Consider the following 23,351-nt stretch of genomic DNA (forward strand, 5'->3'; position numbering starts at 1 on the left):
TTAAGTGCTGGGAAACAGATTAAAAACAAATATATACCGTCCCTGTTCTCATGAACCTAATTGATAGTCAAGGTTATAACTAACACAAGACTTAATCTGAGCCCAAGTCGAGTATAAAGTGTGAAATAACCAAATAACTGTGATTAAAGTATATCTGGAGGCAAATAATGCAGAGAAAACATTTATCAGGCACATTTTTCCACCATGAAAGGAAATGCTGTATACTTTGATCACAATTATTTTTTTGGTCTGGCACCCTAGGTCCATATTTGAAAAGGAGATATACTACAGAAAACTAAAAGTCCAGAATATACCATATCTTACCTTCTGTTTGGGATCTAGAATTTCTAGACTAAAGACAAGGCTACAAAAAGCTAATCAAATATGACATTTACTAAGCACCTATCAAGCAACCTACCACCTTGAAGGTGGACTCTGGGATACAGAGGAGAATGAATCAGCTTTACCCCTGAAAGTACAGAAACCTAGACAGATAAAAACTAAATAATTATAATGCAAGGTAGAACAAGTTAAGGTCCCAAATGGGATTCAAGGGCTACAGCCACTCACTTACTGCCCTGTCTAAATTCCAGGATTTTCCAAGGCCCTAAAAGACATAAGGAGGACCATCCAAGCCTGAATGACTGGACCCCTAAAATTATACAGGGCAAGAGAATACTGGGGTTGGGGGGACTTTTGAAAGTTCCTCCGCACGTGTTGGAAATCAACTCTTAGATTACCATCTCACCTGCTTGTGTGGACAGAGGAATGTGTAATACAAGCATCTGATGATGAGGCTGGTGATAACCAGGTAATGCCCTAGGCTGAAGGGCAGGCCAAATCACTGCTGATTTATTCTTTGCTATCTGAAAAATCACTAGGCCATTTGTAAACCCCCAAGGGGGACTAAAATGACAGGCTTCAAATGACAGTTCTTACACCATGTCCTGAATAGGAGCAAACCGAGAAAGCTCCCAGGCCACACCACGCCTGGGAGTTCCAAAAGTGAGTATCTTATACTTTCAGAGACATGTCCCAAAAATCCAATTAATTCATCTCATCTAATGAAACAAGTTCATTGGAAATGCATTATCGTATTTTTATCGCACTGCTGCTTGAATCTCCAAGTCAGTGAACTAGAAGAAAGAAACGTTTATTTTGTGGAGAAGATACAAGAAAACTTTGGGAAAAGAGAGGATCCACTCCCCCTACCCCGCAAAAAAGGAGTCCTTTATAAAACAGCCCCTTGATGCTTGGCAGAAAACAATATACACCACATGCTCCGGAAAAATTCCCAGCAAAAAAAAAAAAAAAAAAAAGATTTGAAACTTGAATAAATGTTCCACATACAAATACAGGCCTATAATCATCATTGTGCATAAAATACATACCCTGCTTCCTGTCTTGAGCCAAGCAGTATCAAATTTGGGACGAGACATTCCATCTCACTGTACTTATACTTAGTGAACCATTCGCCAGAGTCTCTTTTTGAACAGTGGATGTTAGAGAACCCTCCGTATAATTCTGTAATGTATAAGAAGAATTTAATCCTGTTCTAACATGCTTTTTTTTTTGGATATGGTGAAGTTTCAAGGAACACAGATGACCCAACGACAGCAAAGCCTGCTATAACGTGGAACTGGATAGGACTCAGATCACATTTGGATTTGGTGGCCAACACGGTATCACAGAAAAGTTCTTACGATGTGTGTGTTCATAATTGCAGGTTTGTCTCCTGAGAAAAAGAATGAAAACATAAGTTCCAATGTGTCTGAATGCTCCCAGATCTTCGAATCACAGGCCAGAATTTCTTCCCTAACTTTTACCTTGGTCCCTGTTATAAGTTTATCCTCAAGGATAGGCATACACTGCTTAAATTTAACATGCAGAAATGGTGCAGAGGTCTCGGTCCTGCTGCTGCCGATAATGCCATCCTCAGGAAAAAGCCATCAGTCGTTAGCAGCCCCGCAAATTGTTGAAAGCAGAAAGTCATTCGCTGTTATCGCGCTTCCTGATTTGCGAAGTGCCCCCTGCACGGTGGGATCACTCGCCTGGCTACCTGGAGTGCTAGAAAAGAAAAAAATGGCTTTCCCTTCTCCATCTCGCACAGGCTTATCTCTGAAAGTCATCTCAGGCGACCGACCCCCAGCACATTTGCTACCCATTGTAATGTTTTTTCAAGAGGCAGGAACAAGACCTCTCTGACTGCTCAGCTGCACAGAACTAGTGGGAAACATAATACTTTCGCAATAGGAGAAAGAATTTTTTTAAAGACACAAGGTAATATTAATGATTTGCACTCTTGGTTGAACAACTTCTGGGAAATAAAAATCTACTGTATTTTGGCAACAGTTCCAACAGGTGGTTGGAATTCTGGGCACTTGCCAAGCCACCAGGAGCTTCTATATGATTGGAAAGTTATTGTACAATATTGCACACTACAATTATAATGAGCTGTAAACAGATAGGTCAAGTGAAAGAAATGAAATTAAAACTATGATAAACACACACAAATGGTAAGCCTGAAGTTACAGGCATCAAATGTGCTTTAATGGAACAGACAGATTAATAATGACAGTAACAATAGTTTCTTATTGAGTGTTTACTATGTTCCATGCACTATTCTAAGCATATTACATGTATTATTACTCATTTAGTCCCTATAATAGCAACCCTATGAGATTGAAATTGCTATCTCCATTTTACAAGTGAAGAACAAAAACAGAGAAGCTGAACAAGGTCTGGTAGCTAGTGTCAGAGTCACCATCTGAATTCAAACCAGAACCCTTATGTGTAACCTCGAAGCAATCCTCAGCTGGAAGTCAAGAGATGTGTGTCCCATCTCTGATTCGGTCATAACTGCATGACCTTGGGCAAATTGCTCAACCTCCCTGAATCTCTACTTTTTGTCTACACTACATAAGAGTTAAACTAGATTTTAAGATCACTTCCATAATCTTACTGCTCTTCTCTCCAGACCAAACTATCTGATACCAAATATTTGGAGTCAGTTGAACACCACGCTCTCCTCCCTGAGCAAACATACAACACACCTGCAGATATACATGTGCATGTACAGATGTAACAGCCCCAATCGGAGGTCTCTGTGCAGGAAAATCAGATGAGGAAAACTAAGGCCCAAAGAGGCTCAAACCTCACCAACACTCCCTACATTCTCACTTCATATTTTTCATCCAAGGGTGCTCGTTTCTTAGCTTATTTTTATAGAAACCTAAGATTTGTTTTGACATCTAATCCTTTTTGCCCTCTGTTATCCCTACTTGAGTTACTGCTTAGATACAGCTCAGTCTAAAATAAGTGCAGGAAAATACTACTCCACCTTTTAACCGTACTAAGCATTGAGGTACTTAAATTTTATCTTATCATAAAATACTCTTCTTTTTAAAAAACGTGTAACTCTATAATCTAAACACAAAAAATATTATACATTTCCACTCTGAATCAATAGAAGATTGACTGCCCTGCATTTACAGGTTTGCAACACTGCACTTGCATACTTAAAAATACAGTTATCATAAAAAGTGTTGCTTAAAGGTAGCTTTTTCCATGCAGGGGTGAATTTTAAAGACACATGCAGCATATAAGAAATGGTGTTTTCAAGAAAAATGTACTCTCTGTCAGTAAAGCAAAAGCATCTCAGTATTACATACCCTCTGATTGGATTTTCAGATTGCTTCAGATATACAGACCTAGGAATAATTTTGGAAAATGGCCTTCCTAATCTTTGTAAAAACATAAAACATAATTTCTACTTAATCAAGTGTCATATGGTTGTCACCAAATCTGAATCAATTGTTAAGGCCCACTATGAAGTCAAATCATTGCAATACAGGACACCTGCCCTTTTACCTATGCATCTTCAGTACTTCTACGCAATATCCCATAGGATTCTACAAACTAAACAAGCCACGATTTTAAATGGAGAAAACGGAGGCCAGTGGAAGGAACAATTGTACACCTTCCCTTTGCTTTTCCCCACTTTGCTTTTTAATAAATGATAAATCTCAACATGAATTAATTAGCAGCCTGATAGCTCAATTAAGCCCTGTGTTACTATATACTCTGGGGCAATGCTTCAATATCAGTTAGCAGAGTTTGAATGTAACCTGAGCAAAAAGTGTAGGCCAAAAGTTTTATTCTATCAATCCTTTGGGAGAAAAACTACAATTAAAGGGGGGAAAAGGTTCAATATCTACGGACTGTTAAATGATAAAAAGATCATAATGTTTTTTCCTGTACCAATAAATTATTTGGATTTGTATTATGCAGCAAAACCCTTTGGTTCTTTTTAATTTGGCTTCAGTGATACTCATATCAAACACAATAGTAAAAGCAGAAAAAGAAAGAAAAGAGGCCAGCAGCAGTGGCTCATGCCTATAATCCCAGCACTTTGGGAGGCTGAGGCAGGCGGATCACGAGGTCAGGAGATCGAGACCATTCTGGCCAACATGGTGAAACCCCATCTCTACTAAAAATACAAAAATTAGCTGGACGTAGTGGTGTGTGCCTGTAATCCCAGCTACTCCGGAGGCTGAGGCAGGAGAATCACTTGAACCAGGGAGCGGGAGGTTACAGTGAGCCGAGATCATGCCACTGCAGCCTGGTGACAGAGCAAGACTCTGTTTCAAAAAAAAAAAAAGAAAAAGAAAATACCTTGGGAAAAAAAGGTTCATTGGAAGAAACTTCCCATTTGAACATGACAAGAAACTCTGGGTGAACCAGCAAATGAACACAATGAACTTGGAGTACGAACAGGAATGCCTGAGCTATAAAACAAAAAGAATAACATTTAGAGACTCCATACTTTGAATATACCACATCAACAGTAGTAACATTCCCTTCGGTTAAATAAATGTAAATTTTTTTCATTTATGCAACAAACACTGAGCACTTCCTGTGAGTCAGTCAGGCATGGTGCTGAGACTCTGAAGGTATAATGGTACGAGAGCTCAATGTCATTTTCCCAAGGAGGCCTTTCTTTCCCTCGATATTTAAAGCTGCAAAACTCTTCCTCATCCCCACTCTCACTTTGCATCCAAACTACCTGGTGAGCTTTTTAAAAACCTGGAACTTTGGCCAGCTGGGCGCGGTGGCTCACACCTGTAATCCCAGCATTTTGGGAGGCCAAGGCAGGCAGATCACTTGAGGTCAGGAGTTCAAGATCAGCCTGGCCAACATGACAAAACCTCACCTCTACTAAAAATATAAAAAATTAGCTGGGCATGGTGGTACATGCCTGTAATTCCAGATACTCGGGAGGCTGAGGCAGGAGAATTGCTCGAACCTGGGAGGTGGGGGTTGCAGTGAGCCCAGATCACGCCACTGCACTCCAGCCTGGGCAACAGAGCAAGACTCCTTCTCAAAAAATAAAAATAAATACAAACCTGGAACTTCATCCCTAATTGGCCTGGACTAAGGCCTGGCTTCTTCAGAAGCTCCCCAGGAGAGTCTACTGTACAGTTAAGGTTGAGATCCATGGCCTTAACCCCCTTCCATATGTTGCTTTACTTCACAACACCCAGCACCTTCTAATATATGCCAAAGTGTATGCCATGAGCCTCAGCCTCCAGTCACTAGGCTGTGAGCATCTAGAGGGCAAGTATGTACACCTTCTTCACTGTTGAATCCCCACTGCCTGCACACCGTAGGCACTCAGTAAGTATCTGTTGAGTAAATTAATGAAAAACCAACATGAATCCTTCCCTCAGGTTCTGTGCAATCTACTGGAGAGAGAAAAACAAACAGCCAAGTGAATGGAAAACCACAGCTGGGTGTTAAAAGTTCTATATGAGCACATACCAGGAGAATTTGGCCTTGTCTGAGGCATCAAGGAAGTGACTCTGAAAGAAGTCAGATGCAGCTGGGTGCTGGCATTCCAGAAAGTGGAAAGAAGGTGTATGGGGAAAGCGGGGAGAAGGAAGAGGAGTGTGGCTCTGCCCTGGGGCTGGGGATGAGGAGGCAGGCAGAGCTTACCTGCCTTAGTAACATGTGAATTAACTATGAGACACCCCCAAGGCCCATTCAAGCAGGGTGGTGATCATATTTTCTATCAGTGGCACTGTGAATGATTTCTACCAATCCGTCGGGACGCTGAAATGTGTGCAAGAAGTGTGCCTGCTACACCTCCAAGCTGGGCCCCCACTAGGAGTGTGAAATGCCCAACATACCTGCCAGGGCAACCATAGGGCAAGAGATGAGATGTCCCTTGTCCCCTCCTGGGCCCCTCCCTTCTCCAAACCCTAACATTCATATGCCACACCTTAGGCAGGCAGGGCCAGCCCTAGCCCTAGGCTAGCTCCTCTCTTCACCTGAGCCCACAGCCCAAGTCATTCTAGATACTAGTCCATCAAGAATAGCTCGCACTACAGGCCTACACCACAGGATCAGAAAATTTATCATTTCACCTAGGTTTAACGCACCTAGGATATGCATTATGAAAACCCAGAAATCAGAGTTAGCAACAAATAGCAAAAATCAAATGCTAATCCAAAGGAGACCCTGTCTCTCTGGAGCCCTGGTGGAAATTGCTAAAGTTGGTAGACAAGTTTTCAAATGGACATCTTACTCTTAAGACCACCAACACACTTTATTAACCATACGGTTTTCAAACAAGTTATAAAACACATTGCTTCTTTTTCTACATTCTTAAACAAAGGACAGTGAACACAAATGATGTATCAGAGTCAATACTGTACCATGCTATAGTTCAACAAATATCCACAGAAGCTGTGCTTGGTGACAGGCAGGGCAGTAGGTGTTGGACTTGGAAGCACATTCATTCCTGAGGAGCGTGTAGAACACATTCTTGGGCATTGAGCCAGCTGTTCTTAAATTGCCATGGTTCTTTACTTCTTCTGGGCATTACAGTTTATAATTTCTTGGCCCACTTCCTTATATTTGGGTTACCAGCTGTCCTTTCTTCCCAGTACTATCTGCAAGAATCCCTCTTTCATTTTTAAATGTACTGCTTCTAATCTACTGTAGGTTGAGAAACCAGATTACCTAACAGGTTAGAATTGTCTCTCTAAAGTAAGATTAAATAAATTCTAGGTGAGAGACCCAAGTGATCCTCTATAAATCAATCATACTATTGTTTGTGAGTGTGTGGTCTTTATGACATCAGTTCCAGCTGTTCAAAAGCAGTACGGTGCTGTGGTTAAGGACACAGGTTCAAAAGTCAGAGGGCCTCAGTTCATCTGCTACGTGGATGCTCTTAGGCAAACCACTATGAAAGACTGTCTGCTTCAGTTTCTTCATCTGTAAAATGGAGATAAAAGGGGTATCTTCCTGCTAGGTGGACATAAAGATTAAAGAAGATACTTCCCATTATCCTGCACATAGGATGCCCTCAGATATAAGTTGCTGTTGCTGTTATCCTCGTCATCAACTGGGGTCAAATATGTGCATGCCAACAGGATATGGCTTCAACAGCGCCTGCCACAGCCAACTTCCCCTAACCACAGTCCTCTGTTCCAGGAAGCAACTTTTTTTTTTTTTTTTTTTTTTTTGCCAAAGGATGACCACCAATTAAATCGAGAGTGGCAATGTGACAGGGCAGTCGTTTCACTGACCGGGTCACCACCATACCCAAGACGTAGGCTAATATGAATGGCTCTCCCCAGAAGGAGCAATGCTTACTGGTAAAGTCAATCCGACTGGTCTCCTCCAGGCCCTGGATGAGAGAATTCAGGAAAGACTGGCCAGTGGTTGAAAGACACACACAGGGCCAGAGGTGCCAGCCAAGCAAGACATGAAGGCATAGAGCAGGAACAAAGGAGCCTGGCCCAGGTATTGTGGTGGGTCCTGGGGACTTACTAGAGCAGTTTCAGTTCAGTTTCTGCCCCATGTCCCCTCACAATAAATCCCAAAACTTAAGGTAGCGCAAGTGATTTTCTGCTCTTTGCAACCTAAGGGCCTGCTGAATCGGCCGAGGGAGACTACCCAGTAGCTGAGCTCCACTCACACAAGGTGTCCCTCCAAATGTCACCCTCAACTGTTGAAGGCTTAAAAGTCAACTGGAGGCCGGATGCAGAGGCTCACGCCTGTAATCCCAGCACATTGGGAGGCTGAGGCTGGTGGATCACGAGGTCAGGAGATCGAGACCATCCTGGCTAACATGGTGAAACCCCGTCTATTCAAAATACAAAAAATTAGCTGGGCATGGTGGCATGCACCTGTAGTCCCAGCTACTCGGGAGGCTGAGGCAAGAGAATCGCTTGAACCTGGGAGGCAGAGGTTGCAGTGAGTTGAGATCGTGCCACTGCACTCCAGCCTGGCAACAGAGCAAGACACCGTCTCAAAAAAAAAAAAAAAAAAAAAGTCAACTGCAAAAGAGATCACTTGCATTAATAGAGCAGTCAACCAGGGAACGTGAAGGCCATGGAGTCAAGGAAGGGTCTGACTGCCCCAGGGATCCCCCTCAACTGCTTCCACCCCTACCCCACAACACATGCAAGCCCCAGCTTCAAGACCCCTATAGGTCTTTATAGAAACAATGGCTGGACTTCCAGGGCACCTACCACAATTTCCTGAGGACTTAAGTATCAAAGTAGAGATAAGTTATTGCTGTGGCTTAGTTAAGAAGAGCTAAGTTTCGAAACTAAATGAACCTCTGTAGGTGATTAGAAAATAGCAGGAAGATGAGTTTAATAATACCACCGCCCTATAGAGCACATAAACCTTTACAAGGTACAGTCTCACACACTCCACCTCATTTGATCTTAACAACCCTATGGGACCAGTATTATGATCTCCATTTCCAGATGTGGAAACTGAGGCTGAGAAGTTAAAAACCTAGTCCAGGAATTTTTGGGGATCAGCTACTGTTTCGGTGCAGGGCCGCAGGCTCTCCCTTCTAAAGGGCTTCACAGAAGACAAAAGGGTACACAAAAAGAGGCTGTGCATCCTCACAAATTTCTCCTTTTCTGTCTGTTTTTAAATCACTTAGAATAGTGCCTCCTTTACATTTAAAATCCCAGGCCTTACTTAGATGCTCAGAGGTCAAAGCAACCTGTCCAAATTTACCTCCTATGGTCCATGGAGTCAGCAACCAAAGAGAAAATGGAAACAAATGCCTTGATAAACTGAATACAATTAGCTAGAAGAGTAACAGCTACCTAGGTAAGGCCTGCACATTCTGAAATCCCAGGCAAGGGTATGTGCACAGTGCTTGGAGAGAAGTCTAGGGATGTCTGCTCAGTAAGAGAACAGGGAGGATTCTGGCTCGAGAAAAACAAAACTTCAAAGGGAAGAGAGCAGTGGAGCTTCAAAGGCCCCCTGGCAGGACCAATTAACACCTACAAATGTTTATCTAGGCAGTCATTTAATGATGGCTACTTCACTAAATGGGTGTTCACCTTAAAAACAGCTATAGCCCAGAATGGGATTGGAGTGGGGAGTTAGCGGGGAGAGGACAGGAAGTTCTGTATTGTGTTTTGAGAGACAGACCCTAGTCAAGAGGAAAACAAGGTGAAACTCATCACAGACTATTTCTAATGAGGAAAAAAAAAAAAAAACAAGTTAAATATGTAAGAAGGCTGGGTGCTGTAGCTCACGCCTGTAATCCATCTGAGGTCAGGAGCTAGCCAGGCGTGGTGGTAGGTGCCTGTAATCCCATCTACTCTGGAGGCTGAGGCAAGAGAATCTCTTGAACTCAGGAAGGGAAGGTTGCGGTAAGCCAATATCGCACCACTGCACTCCAGCCTGGGTGACAGAGTGAGACTCTGTCTCAAAATAATAATAAATAAGTAAAATATATGTAAGAAAATGTAAATGGTTAGACAAACTCTGGTCCAACCATGGGTTAGAAAAAAAAAAATCACACCTTAAAAATCCTATTTTCAAAACAATTTAGCAGAACAGAAAAATGTCCTTGGATAATGTTAAGAAGAAAACAACATCCAAAAATACATTTGAAGTCTGACGACTTTAGAAAACTGACAGACTAGAATGGTAAGGTGAACGGGTAGGAGTTTGTTTTGTTTGCCGAAGTAGCCCCAGCGCCAACACATATGTGTCTGGAACAAACAAGACACTTAAGAAAAATGTGTTGAATTCATTATTTACTCACCATTAATTAAATAATAATTAACCTATCTATCCGGGGTACTTGGATATGCAGAGACAGAGCTATATAAACATATAGGTATATAGATATGTGCTAGAATAGACTGACTACATCAAAGTTTACAAACAGTGGCTAACACTTAGAATTAGGAAAGAAATTTAATTACATATTCCAATCTTCTGTATTTTCCCAATCTTCCACAAAGGCTATGCATACTTTTTCTTTCTTTCTTTCTTTCTTTGAAAGACAAGGTCAGCCGGGCTCGGTGGCTCACGCCTGTAATCTCAGCACTTTGGGAGGCCGAGGTGGCCAGATCACCTGAGGTCGGGAGTTCAAGACCAGCCTGACCATATGGAGAAACCCCATCTCTACTAAAAATACAAAATTAGCCGGGTGTGGTGGGACATGCCTCTAATCCTAGCTACCCGGGAGGCTGAGGCAGTAGAATCACTTGAAGCCGGGAGGAAGAGGTTGTGGTGAGCCGAGATCGTGCCATTGCACTCTAGCCTGGGCAACAAGAGGGAAACCGTCTCAAAAAAAAGAAAAGTAAAAAAGGAAAGGAAAGGAAAGGAAGAAAGGAAGGAAGAAAGAAAGAAAGAAAGACAGAAAGACAAGGTCTTGTCTGTTGTCCAGGGTGGAGTGCAGTGGTGCCATCATCGGTCACCGCAGCCTCAATGTCCCAGACTCAAGCAATCCTCCCACCTCAGTCACCCAAGCAGCTGGGACTACAGGTGTGCACCACCATGCCCAGCTCATTTGTTGATCTTTAGTAAAGATAAGATCTCACTGTGTTACCCAGGCTAGTATGATCTAGAGCTCCTGGGCTCAAGCAATCCTCCCGCCGTGGCCTCCCAAAGTGCTGGGATTACCGGTATGAGCCACTGTGCTCTGTGTATAACGTTTATCATTTTTTAAGCACTGTTTTTCTTTTAAAGAGCCTTAGGTCCTGGAGGTGCTGGGTGTGGTATGTTCCAGAACCAGAATATTCCCATAGGCCTTTCATTTCTATTCTACTGGATCACAATATCTACCTAGGGCAGCAGTCACTCTGATCCCCATCCACCTGCAGTGACATCTCCAGGGTTCACTTTCACTTAGAATCACAGAGGGACACCCTGCAGGATGCTAGCAGTAGGGGAAAGGTCATGCAGACAGATGGCTAATCAGCTTCCTCACTTTTCTCAGAAGAACCCTAGGAGAGAATTACAAGCAGAAGCTACACAGAAACAATTCCAATGCCCCTTGAACAGAAGAGTTCAAGGAGTTCAGTGCTTAAATGTCAGATTTAGGGGCCATCTTTATGACATCTCTGAGCCAAACTTTTTCCTCAGGAAACATGTTCATAAAGTAAAGCAATGGAAAAAAGATCCATATACAAACACCTGACTCACGCTTCCCTTGTTAAAAGTTAATATGTAACAGGTAGAAACTGTTTGATTCTTTAAGGTGGTAACATTTTGTAGAAGAGAAGGGACTTTGGAATCTAAGTACCCTGGTAGGAACCCTGTCATTTACTCACTAGATGTGACATTGAGCTTGTTACTTTACTCTCTCAGGGGCCTACATTCTAATCTGTAAAATGGGGCTATAACCTAACTCATGCTGTTGTTGAAAGGTTATATGAACTAATAAGGGTAAATTCAAATAACAGGTACTTAGCAAATCTTCTAGTGTGGAGGGAATCCCTGTTTATTACAGTAACCTGGTCAAGGTGGAAGAGCTTTTAAATAAAAACAATTACAGGTTGAATATATGTTATCCGAAATGAATGTTGGTTATCTCTTATCTAAAGAAAGTTAATTCCACACAACCTGAAGCATGTACATGTTCCATGCAGGGGGTTGGCACACCTGTTCTGATGATGTGGCCACTGCATACGACATTCACATCATGACCGAGAAAAAAAAAATGCACTCTTTTTTTCTTCCAGAGCATGAAGGAAGCGCTAGGTAATTATTACATGGCAATAGCTACTTCTCCAACACCTTGTTCAGAAAATACCTTGTTTCAAATACACAATTTAGGCTGAGAAGGACTTGGCCTAAAATGCTTGAAATGCTTGAGACCAAAAGTGTTTCAAATCTTGGATTCTTTTAAACTTTTGAGATATCTGCATTGTATACTTAAGAGTTGGACATCCCTACTTCAAAAATACGAAATCCAAAATGCTCATGTCAGTGGTCAAAAGTTTCAGATTTTGGAGCATTTTGGACCTTTCGATTAGGGAAGCTCAACCTGTAGTTATTAACCTCATGGAAACATAAGCTTCCGTGTTCGTGTTTGAACATGAAACATGCCCAGGAGCCTGCAGAACCCAATGGCCACTTTGTCTCACCTGGTTCATTCTGAATACGCAGTGCTACAAAGCCAATGCAGTGAGGTAGCAATGAATGTTCTTTCCTCGGTGAAAAGAACAGAGAACTTGGGCCAGAAAACCTGGGTTTTAGCCTCAGTTCAGCCACTTACAGGCTGCGTAACCTCAGGTGAGCCACCTTACCACTGTTTGCCTCCGTTTACACACCAGCAACATAGCCTGAGAAGATACCTTCAAGATGGTTGTGAGCAAAGCAGCCAGGCCCTACCAAGCACAACTTCTGCTGTGACACTGGCATATTAAAGGTCATTATTGGCAGGTGTTTCTATCACTGTGTTCTGGGAAGGCAGATCCTCAAGCCTTCTGACAGAAAGAACTAACACCACCTGCAGGTGTAGCATCTCCCCTTTTGCCATCCAAAGCTGCCATCACAGTTGGGGGACCAAAGGTGGCCTCCGATAGGCAGGACCTGCCCAAACCTTAGTAGCAAGCCATTATTTGTAGAGTAAAATCCTGCAGGCCCCTAGCTGAGGTCACAGACTCCACGGAAACCTGCATTTGCTAGGCCAAATCCGGTAATAATACAAATGTCCCTAAAAGTAGCAAATAACACCCCAACCTTTACTCAGGGATTCCTTGTGATTGAGGTTCTCAGGTGCTCTCCAGAAAGCAGGTTTAGAAAGAAGTGAGAAAGGAAAGAGAGGAGAGAACCAGAATCTCAGTGTCAGAAGACAAACTTGCCAACTTCATAATTTTCCATAGGGCTGGCTCTACCTTATTTTTTAACTGTGCTAATTGGGTTTATTTTAGAAATGCTTTTGTGCTATTGTACAACTGTGGGGAGAAAGGCGGTAATGTTTTACATTTAAAACCTGAGAATCGCAATTCCCACCTTTCATTTTGGAGAAGGAAAACATTCATCTAAGGTTGACTGCTGGATCATGAACTTGCTCCAGGTGTCTGTTAATACAGTTTGGGATAATGAGGAAGAAAAGAAAAAAGCATTTAGCATTTTTACTTGCCTTGCACATATTTTCTTTTTGCTGTAAGTGCATGTAATTCAACTTATTATTCAGTCAATGCACGGTCTATTCCCTAAACCCCTTAGGGCCAAATTGAAAGGTTCAAAAAACTCCTACTTAGACTAAACAGCTCCACAGACCTACCCAACTAAACAAACAGGCAAAATGTAAACTCCCAGAGCAAGAGTTTGTAAGTCTGAGGATGCCCTCAGTGGGAGGTGTGTGTCAGTCCCTGAAATCATATGACAAATTGTGTACGTGCTTTTATTTATTCGCTTATCATTTATTTTTGCAAAAGTTGTCCTCCAAGTTTTCATCAGATTACTGGAGAATTCTAAGAGAAATCCCATAAGAAACACCATTAATAAGGATCTTCTCGTGGCTGGTGAACTTTCAAGGGTGCCTGAGAGTAGAAATGAAAGACTGCAGATCAAGGCAAAATTCAGGGGGCCTGCATTCTAGTGCTACCCTTGTCACTAAACAGTTTTCTTGCCTTAAGTAAATCCCTGAAACATTCTGTCCCTCAGTTTCTACATCTGTAAAAATCAGGATGTTGGAAGTTGAATTATCACTTACCTCCAAGACACTTAAAGATACCAGGATGGTGAGGTACAATGTTAGCAAACACAGAAAAAGGAAAATATCAAAAAGAATTGCACACAATCTTGCCTGTTCCCAGAGAAGCTTTAAATATTCACCCTTGCTTTCCTTGGAGGGGGTCAAAGACAGAAGCCACCTCTCCTTTCCCTCTCTTTCTTCTATTTCAAACAGCTGAATCTAAAGTTTCACAATAATGCCCTTTGTCAGGATACGAACTATGAAGTTCATGTAAAAATACAATAATTCTATAAGGAGGCATAAGCAGCTGAAAGAACATAAAATACAAAGCATTTCTCTAAAGCATCATTACAACTCATCTAATTACTGCAGTGACTTACTTTAGCTGGCATTATCCACATGTGTTAAAATATATAACTGATAAAAATAATTACAGATATCACAAAAATTGATGTTTTAATACAATCCTGGACATCTGGGTCAAAAAATGACAAAAGAAATTTATTTTCTCTCTTTTACAAGAGAAAAGTATTTTCTTTCATTCCTTGTAGCTAGCTCTTCTATACCTTTGTAATCAACGTCTAATTTTCGCAAAGGCACAGGTGAGACAGAAGTCATTGCTCATTCAGCACTAAATTCTTTACCGACACATAATATTCTATTTTACCAAAAGCAACCTTTTTTTAGTTGATACATTTGTACATACTCTATATTTGTATATACTGTAACTTGACCATAATACCATACATTTTCAATCTAGTCATCAGACCCCATAAAGTTTACTCCAAAGGAAACTTACAGGTGATTGCTTGAGGGAGCAAACTAAATGGAAGCTTTTTTTTCCATGGACACTTGCTAATAAGCTAGATGAAAATTGATTGTTTTTACAAGCCATTACCAAATGAGTGCTTACAGCACCCCTGAAGCAGTCTAAAACCCAGTCTACAGAACCCAAACTCATGCTCAAAGTGACTAATCAAAAGTCACAACATGAGTGAGTATGAGCAGCCAGACTTACACAGATCACATCTACAGACCTAACTTCAATATCACCTCCGCCTAAAGCACTAGAGAGATTGGCCTATCTTGACTGGAGTTCTGCATCTCACATATGTAAGGCTATCTTCCAGAAAGCATCAATATAAGTAACACAGTAGTTGCTCTCACGCCAGAGCACAACACACGTTGCTTGCTCTGCTAGCGTATCTCCAAATTTAAGAGTTCTTGCTTCATCTCCATGTGTTCCAAAATCAAGAATAAAAGGCAATAAAGTTTGTAAGCACCATTTCTCAAAGACAAATAATTCTGCTAACCCACTGAGAGTAATGAGTCAAAACTCCAGGTGTAGCAGGCGAGTGAATGTAAACCTTTTGCAGCACCATCCCGGGCTATCACGCAAGTTTAGGGCTGGAAGGTATGCAAAAGGGGAACATAATGAAAATCCAGAAGTGTCCCTGCCAAAGAGATCCCTGCTTGGGAGAAAGAGCAAACTTGCTTTTCTACTAAATGCCACTTTTCTGATCACACCCAATCCTGAGGTCCTGACCCCTTGTGGTCTTTAAACATAAACCAAAGTGTGTGTGTCATATTTCTTGGCCTGATCACAAAGAGGTCAAAAATTAGTTAAATTTAGTAAAAATTAAAGTTTTAAAGAAACCAACCCCTCCCTCCATTGCTGATCTCTGGAAAATGCTTCCATTCCGCAGAAAATGTAGAAATGTAATATTTATTTTGGGAATAAAAGAGTAAGAAAGATATTGTTCACTTGGATTAAGGGTATTTTCCAATATATATAATTCAAATTTCCTAAGCTGAAATCTCAGCTTTAGCCCTTTTAGAAGGATGAAGAACAGAATCCTTCCACAGAATTCTGTGAGACTGTTTTAGAAGACACTGAAAGGTTAGACTTCATCTCGAGTTACTCCACCATAAACCAGACAAAGAAATTCCTGAAAGGCTATAAGCATTTTTTTCTTACAAGCACCCACAGGAATAGGTCAATGTAAATGTCGTATAAACAAAGCAGTTCATTACCAACCATAGTTTAAATGTCTTTTATGAGAAAACTGTAATCCATTGCAATTGCACATTCACACATAACTGCCCCTGGATGAGAGGAAAATATGGATTCATAATTGATCTTAGTCTCCGGCTTTTCTTATGCCTGAAAAGCAAAAGGTATTGAGGGTTGGAAAGCTGAATCTGAGTGCTTGATACTTTCTCCTTCACTCTCTATGATCAAGTCTTGGAGGACTTTAATTTCCCTTCCAATCACTCCTATAGAGGCCCTAGTGTCTGAAAAAATGCACAGACAACAATCAAACCTTTCATTTCAAGGCCAGTTTCCCACCATACCCCTTCCTGTTCCAATCAGGTTTGCGAAGCATTTCCCCTATTCTGCATTTCATGAATCAATTGCAAAATCTGCCAACCTCTGCCAGTTCCTCTTGTACTCAGCTGAGAGGTTCCCCTTCCTTCCCTGGGTAGCACAAGGCTGCTCTGGTTTTTAACTGGCGTAACGTGGAAATGCACTGTAGGAACTCACTAACTCTTTCAGAGCCAGATACAAGTGAGAGTCTGGGCGGCAACCCCACCTACTAGGAAACTGGCTCACCAAGCTCAGGGTAAAGCAGATTTGTGGAATCTAGCTTTGACTCCAAATCCCCTGTCAGTTACTGTCACTGGGAAGGAAAAAGGAAGACTGAAAAGGTCTACAAAGTAACCAATTCAGTTACTTAGCAACTGGACAAAACTTGCCTCACTACAGAGGGTAGGGAGGCATCTCACACCCATTCAAAGAGTAACTGTCTACAATTTATATGCAAATAGATAAAGACAAAAGGGAACGCGAAATCTAAATTAGCAACTGGAGTTTAGACAGTGGGACTGAGGCCCAGATTTAAAAAAAAAAAAAAAAAAAAAAAACCGTTTATCCTAGGAAAGAGACACGACATGTACAGAAATGAAGGAATGAATGAATGAATGCATGCATGCATGCAAAGCCACAGGCCCAACAAGTTTACAGTCTCCCTTCGTAAAAGTCAATGCCATCGGGGAGAGAGGAAAGGGCCACGCAAAGTTCGATAAAATTTAAACACTTCTACTGCTAACATGAATTACAGGGTTACAGAAAATGTGAAGTTGGGAAAACTCCTGGGAAAGTGGGTACCCCCGCTAATGAGAAAAGCAAACAAAAGCAGCACTCTGGTGGAAGGTCTCTGGACTTTGGGTAGATCACAGCCTCTCCGGGTCTCTAGACACTCTTAGAAACACCACAGCACCCATGCCTGAAGTGCAGTTACTAAACTTGGATCAAACCACGACTCTTAACAGGAGACACGCCGCCCTGCAGGTTTCCTAAGCAAGAGGGAAATACGGTCACCTACTTGGCTCGGGAAGGTGCTCCAGGCTTTTCGGTTTGCCCGAGGAGCTCCAACTCTCTGTCCCCGGCCTCTAGCTGCACACCTTGAGCCGGATTTGCTCAGTTCCAGGCTCAAAGAGGGAAGAGGACTGAGGGCTCATCCGCCCCCACCCCATCCCCCAACTCCACACCTGGACCAAGGCCGGTAGGGCCCAAGGCTGACTCCCAAAGACACGCCAGCCCAGACACTTACTTCTCATACTCGGTGTTGTCTCTGTCACAGCGAGAATCCTTGTGCTTTTGCCAGTCTTTGCCATGCTTGCAGGTGGTGAGGAGCACAACGTCCTCCCCGTTATGGACGTGATATAAGGCATTCCTGGTGTCTGACCCTATCCCTGTCAGGTACCTCTTCCCCTTGAATACCAGCATGTACTTCCTGAGAGGAGGGATGGTGTTGAACTTCAAAAACCCCCTCTCCCCTCCTGTCCTGGGATGATCCTTAGAAAATAGGGGAATAGAAACATCAAAGTTGGGTCGGAAGTTTTCAGTACTGATGCTGGCTTTGGCCAGCATCGCCTGGCCGATGTCAAACCCCACGTCCTCGGTGTAGTCAGGCCAAGTGCCGGAATATAAATTAAAAATTAAATGATTCCTACCATTGTTCCACAAGTGGAGACTCTGCACTTTGGATCTCAAATTGTGCACATACTGAGGTGACAACTGGTCTCTGTCTAAAGTATCCAGACTCAGGACAAAGAGGCACGCCTGGCTGGGGTCCGAGGTGTAGAACCTGGAGCCCTCGATGGCCGCTAGAATGTTTTGGTAACTTTCGGCGATTTTCTCCCCTTTTTGCTGCGGGTATACGTAGACTTTGAAGCCGTTTTTCTTGCAAAGGGTGAAATCGAAGCAGGACTCCATGCGGCACTTCTTGCCTTTGTAGATGCTCGAGTTGGCATCTCGCTTCTGCCGGGGGGAAATGTGCACGCTAGAATCCTCGTTTTCCAATTGATCCCAAGGAACGAAGGGGCGCAGAGCGTCCGGGAAGCGGGGCCAGAAATGATCCGGACTGGGGTGGTGCAAGCCATTCCGACCGCTGTGCTCTTCTCTCCGGCTGTGGCTCCTCGATGCCCTAAACTGCAAGCCTCCGAAATAAAACAAAAGGGCGAGACAAGAGCCAGCTGAGAGCAGGATGAAATAGCGTTTTTTGGCCTGCATGTGTCCTGCCTGGGTCAAGAGGATTGTAAATAAACACAAGAATCACCCAAGTTTCCCAATCAACACTTTCAGCTCCAGTCCGCCATCTTCCCGCCTGTAAAGACTTCAAACTCTCCGCTCCCACCTTCTCTGGATGCCTTTCCCCAAGCCGTGGACTGATCCAGCGCATGTGGGCGATTTCTTTAACTTTCTCCCCTTCGGTCTTTCATCTTTGGGTTGCACAATGCACGGGAGAGAGCGGGGCTGAATATCTCGCACCCAGGGCGGGCGAGCAGCGGACTGTAATTTTCTTGCATGCAACAAGACGGAGGAAAAGAAAGAGAGAGGGGAGAAAAAAAAAAGCTCCCGATACCCAATCAATGGCAAGACGAAGTGATTGCCTTGCCTCTCGGATTCCTCTCGGCAGCGTGGAAAATGAGCCCCGGGAAGGCAACTTCAACTCATCCACCACTCTCCGTGCAGAGCACTCCGGTTCCAACAAGTCAGCCGATCCCGGGTTCAGCCGGCTAGTGCATCTTGCAGCTGGGGCGCCGTAACCTCACAAATCCCTGCATCTCTCTTTATTCCCTTCTGCAGCGGCTCCAAGACTCCGGCGGTGTTTACTCCTGCGCTCGCGGGGCCGGCCCCCGGGACGCGCGGCGGCCCGGCTGGAGGCGGCGGTGGCGGCGGCGCTGGGTGGCGGCGGCGGCGCGTCCTCCCTGCGGGCAGTGCCGGCCCAGAGCGGCGCTTCGCAGGCCCCCGCGCGACCGCTGCCGACCGCCGCGTTCGGTCGCCGAATGTTACCCGGTTCTGAATGTTACACTTACACATTCCATTCCCGACACGACAGCGCTGACCTCATCCATCCACGCAGCCCGCGCTGCCATTGGCCGAGCGTCACGTCCGGGGGGGGCGGTGCTTCCGCTGCGCCCATTCATAACCCCCGGCCGCGGGCCGAGGCGCCGGCGCGGCGTTGGGGTCGCTGGGGGCGCGGAGAGCCGAGGTTGCCAGGTTGCGTGCGGCCGGCGGGCTGCGGGGCAGGTGGAGCGCTGGGCGGCCCGGTGTGAGCCCCACGGCCCCTCGGCGCGCCCAGGCCCGGATCTCGGCCTGCGCCGTGCCGGGGACCAGAGGCGCCTGCGGAAACGCGGCGTTCGGGGAAGGAGGCACAGGCAGGGGCCCCGTGCCGCGCGGCCCCGGGCGCCCTGGAGAATCCGGTCTCCTGGGCTGCCTGCCGGAACGCCTCGAGAAAGATGCTTTGAAAGAGGGAAGCATGGAGGAAAGGAAGACTTCATAGAAAGCGACAGCCGATCCGAAAGCTGCCTCTCCCAGCACTCCTTCCACAATCCAAGATCCAATATTTCAATTCTCTGCTAAGTATTAAAACAGTATCCCGTTACTCCTCCCCTACATAGCACATCTTTTTTTAAAACCAAGGAAACACCCTAAACCCCAACAATAAAGAGGAATTATTACAATCAAGAGGAATTGTTGCAATTCTTCATGCCTGCCTCTGTGCTAAGAGCATAAGACAGCTATCCTAAATCCTCATTATCTACTTAGGCAGCCTTGCCTGAACCCCCTCTGTCTATTATGAAGAAGGCTTCCAAGAGATCTGTTCACAGAAAAAAAAGAAATTTTCTAATGGCTGCAGAGAAACCAGTTAATTTAAGCTTGCCCCAGCCCTCAAAGTGATGTTATTCTCTTGGTGGTGGTGGTGGTGGTGGTGGCGGCGGTTTTCAAGATACCTCTTAAGGACATAAGACTGGTAGAACTGCCAACTGTCCCAGCTATAGAAGGGAAACTTGGATCAGGAAAACGACCTTATTTACAATTAGTGCCAAACAGTTGGTCCTTCCTTCATTGACCTCCCACTCCTTGGCCCAAGCTCCTGCCACCCCCAGTGGAAGAACTTCATTGGATAACTCAGGTAACCGACTAGCAGTCCCACTAAAGATCTTCCAGGTCCACAAAAGATGTACTAGGCTCGCAAACAGTATCTCTGGTCAAAGTCAAACTCCCTGGTCTCAAATCCCGAACACTGCTTTACAAAGAACACCTCCCACCCTCTGGCCTAGCTAAAGTCTCAGGGCTCAGGCAAGCTGGACAGTTGCCTAGGGCAGTCGGCTGTTTAGTGATTGTTTATTATGGGAGTGACTGAAAGCTAGGAGCAGACACTTCCCGGCTTCCCTCAGGCTGCAAAAACCCCAGCGGGGTGTGGATGAAGGGCAGGGTTATAACAAGGCAGTGTGAAATGATACAGTGTGGAAAGTTTCAGACTTCTGTTGTTTCAGATTTGTTTTAATAAAGCGGGGAAGGGGCATGGGTGGGACATTACTGTACATTCCTGAAGCCTCTCCCTATTTCTGACCTGCCAAAGATGAGACAGTTTTTCCAGATTTGACTTGTACGCCCGGCACAATGTAGAGGGGCCTGGGATAGGAATGAGGATTCAGTCATCTTCCAAATACAGTGATAATGATGCAGATAAAGGCAGTGATTGAAACCACATGTGACCCAAAGCTCCCCCCAGCCCAAGTTGCTAAGAACAACCGTTCAAGGCAGGAGGCCTTCTCTTCTGATCAGGGTGCAGATTATCTCAGCCCTGTGAAGTGGGGCTGTGGGACTGGAGGCTCTCTGTCTCTCTCTCTCTCTCTCTCTCTCTCTCTCTCTCTCTCTCTCTCTCTCTCTCTCTCTCCATATATATGTGTGTGTGTGTGTGTGTGTATATATATATATATATTTTTTTTTTTTTTTTTTTAAACAGAGTCTCACCCTGTCGCCCAGGCTGGAGTGCAGTGGCAGGATCTTGGCTCACTAGAACCTCCGCCTCCCAGGTTCAAGTGATTCACCTCCCTCAGCCTCCGGAGTAGCTGGGATTACAGGCGTGCACCACCAGCCCTGGTTAATTTTTTGTACTTTTGGTAGAGATGGGGTTTTGCCATATTGGCCAGGCTGGTCTCGAATTCCTGACCTCAAGTGATCTGCCCGCCTTGGCCTCCCAAAGTGCTGGAATTACGGTGTGAGCCACCTCGCCAGGCCCCTCTATATCTTACCAGTTGTTTTTGCATGACCTTAGGGGGAGTTAGTTACCCTCCTTGCTTTTTTGTGTTCTGTTTATGTTTTGGCATGTGCTTCCTGCCTTTCTTGCCTAATTATGGCTAATTTCCTTATCCCAGGCCCCAGTGTTACCCATCTCTACCTGTACATTCCAAAGTATTGCGTTCTGTGAGAAAAACTTTGGTACTGACAATTAGAGAAAACTTGTATTCAGACCCCAGATCTGCCATTTACTAGTGCCTTGGGCATGTGGCTTAATTTCAGTGGACCTCCAGTTTCTCATCTGAAAAGTCAGGATAATAATATCTTTCTTGCCAGCATTTATTTATTTTATTTTATTTTATTTTATTTTATTTTATTTTTATTTTATTTTGTTTATTTTTTTTTAGCAGAGTCTTGTTCTGTCACCCAGGCTGGAAGGTGCAGCAGTGTGGTCTCAGCTTACTACAACCTCCCCCTCCCAGGTTCAAGTGATTCTCCTGCCTCAGCCTCCCAAATTGCTGGGATTACAGGCAACCGCCACCGTGCACGGCTAATTTTTGTATTTTTAGTAGAGACAGAGTTTTGCCATGTTGGCCATGGCTGGTCTCGAACTCCTGACCTCAAGTGATCTGTCCACCTCAGCCTCCCAAAGTGCTAGGATTATAGGCGTGAGCCGCCGCACCTGGCCTCAATTTGTAAACTGTAAATTGCTCTACATGTGTAACACCATTAGCCTAAATTCTACTTTTGAAAATCCAACTGGAATCTTAAAAGTAGCCCCTGCAATGGCATCATCATTTTGTCTCCTCTGTTTTATTTTTTCCTAACCCTTATTAGCTGAAATCTCCTCTATTTCTTTGCTTGTTAACTGTTTCTTCATGGTAAGGAAGCTCCTGACAGGAGGAGCACTCACTCCTTTATCCCAAATGCCAAGGGCAGTACCTGGCACTTAGGTGGAGCTCAATCACTGATTCAAATGAATGAATGACTTACTAAAATTCAGCTTCACCATAGCACTTGTACAAACTTCAAAAGAAAGAGCTCATAAGTACAGGCAACAAAAGCAAAAGTAAACAAGTGGAATACATCAAACTAACAATCTTCTGCAGTCAGTAAAGGAAACAATCAACAAATGAAAAGGCAGCCAACAGAAGGAAAGGAAATGTTTGTAAACCAAACATCTGATATAAGGTTAATATCCAAAATATACAAAGAACTCACACAACTCAATAGCAAAAAAAAAAAAAAATTTAAAAATGGGCAAAGGACCTAAATAGACATTTTTCAAAAAAGACATTCAAATGGCCAATGGATATATGAAAAAGTGTTCAACATCGTTAATTATCAGGGAAACACAAATTAAAACCACCGTGAGATACTACCTCACACCTATTAGAATGGCTATTGTCAGAAAGGCAAAAGATAACAAGTGTTTGGGACAATATGAAGAAAAGAGAACCCTTGCACAGTGTTGGTGGGACTGTAAATTCATATGGACATTGTAGAAAATGATAGGGAAATTCTCAAAAAATTAAAAGTATAATTACCATATCATCCAGCAATTTTGCTTCTGGGTATATATCCAAAGGAAATGAAATCAACATGTTAAAGAGATATCTGCACTCCCATGTTCACTACAGTGTTATTCACGACAACCAGTACATGGCAACAACCTAAACGTCTGTTGACTGATGAATGAACAAAGAAAATGTGGTACATATATGCAATGGGATATTATTCAGCCATAAGAAGCAGGAAATCCTACCATCTGAGACA

General features: G+C 43.7%; 1 protein-coding gene across 2 annotated transcripts in view; it reads right to left on the reverse strand.

The window, feature by feature from the left end:
• The window catches only part of EXT1 (exostosin glycosyltransferase 1), a 316,956-nt gene extending 297,618 nt beyond the window's left edge, over positions 1–19,338 (reverse strand). For both annotated transcript variants that reach the window (XM_045399267.2, XM_005563971.4), the window contains exon 1: positions 17,596–19,338. In XM_045399267.2, coding sequence (XP_045255202.1) covers positions 17,596–18,557 — 962 coding nt within the window. In that variant the 5' untranslated portion in view covers positions 18,558–19,338. The remainder of the gene's footprint in view (positions 1–17,595) is intronic.
• Positions 19,339–23,351: the final 4,013 nt, after the last annotated feature.

Source organism: Macaca fascicularis, chromosome 8, assembly GCF_037993035.2.
Source record: "Macaca fascicularis isolate 582-1 chromosome 8, T2T-MFA8v1.1".
NCBI lineage: Eukaryota > Metazoa > Chordata > Mammalia > Primates > Cercopithecidae > Macaca > Macaca fascicularis.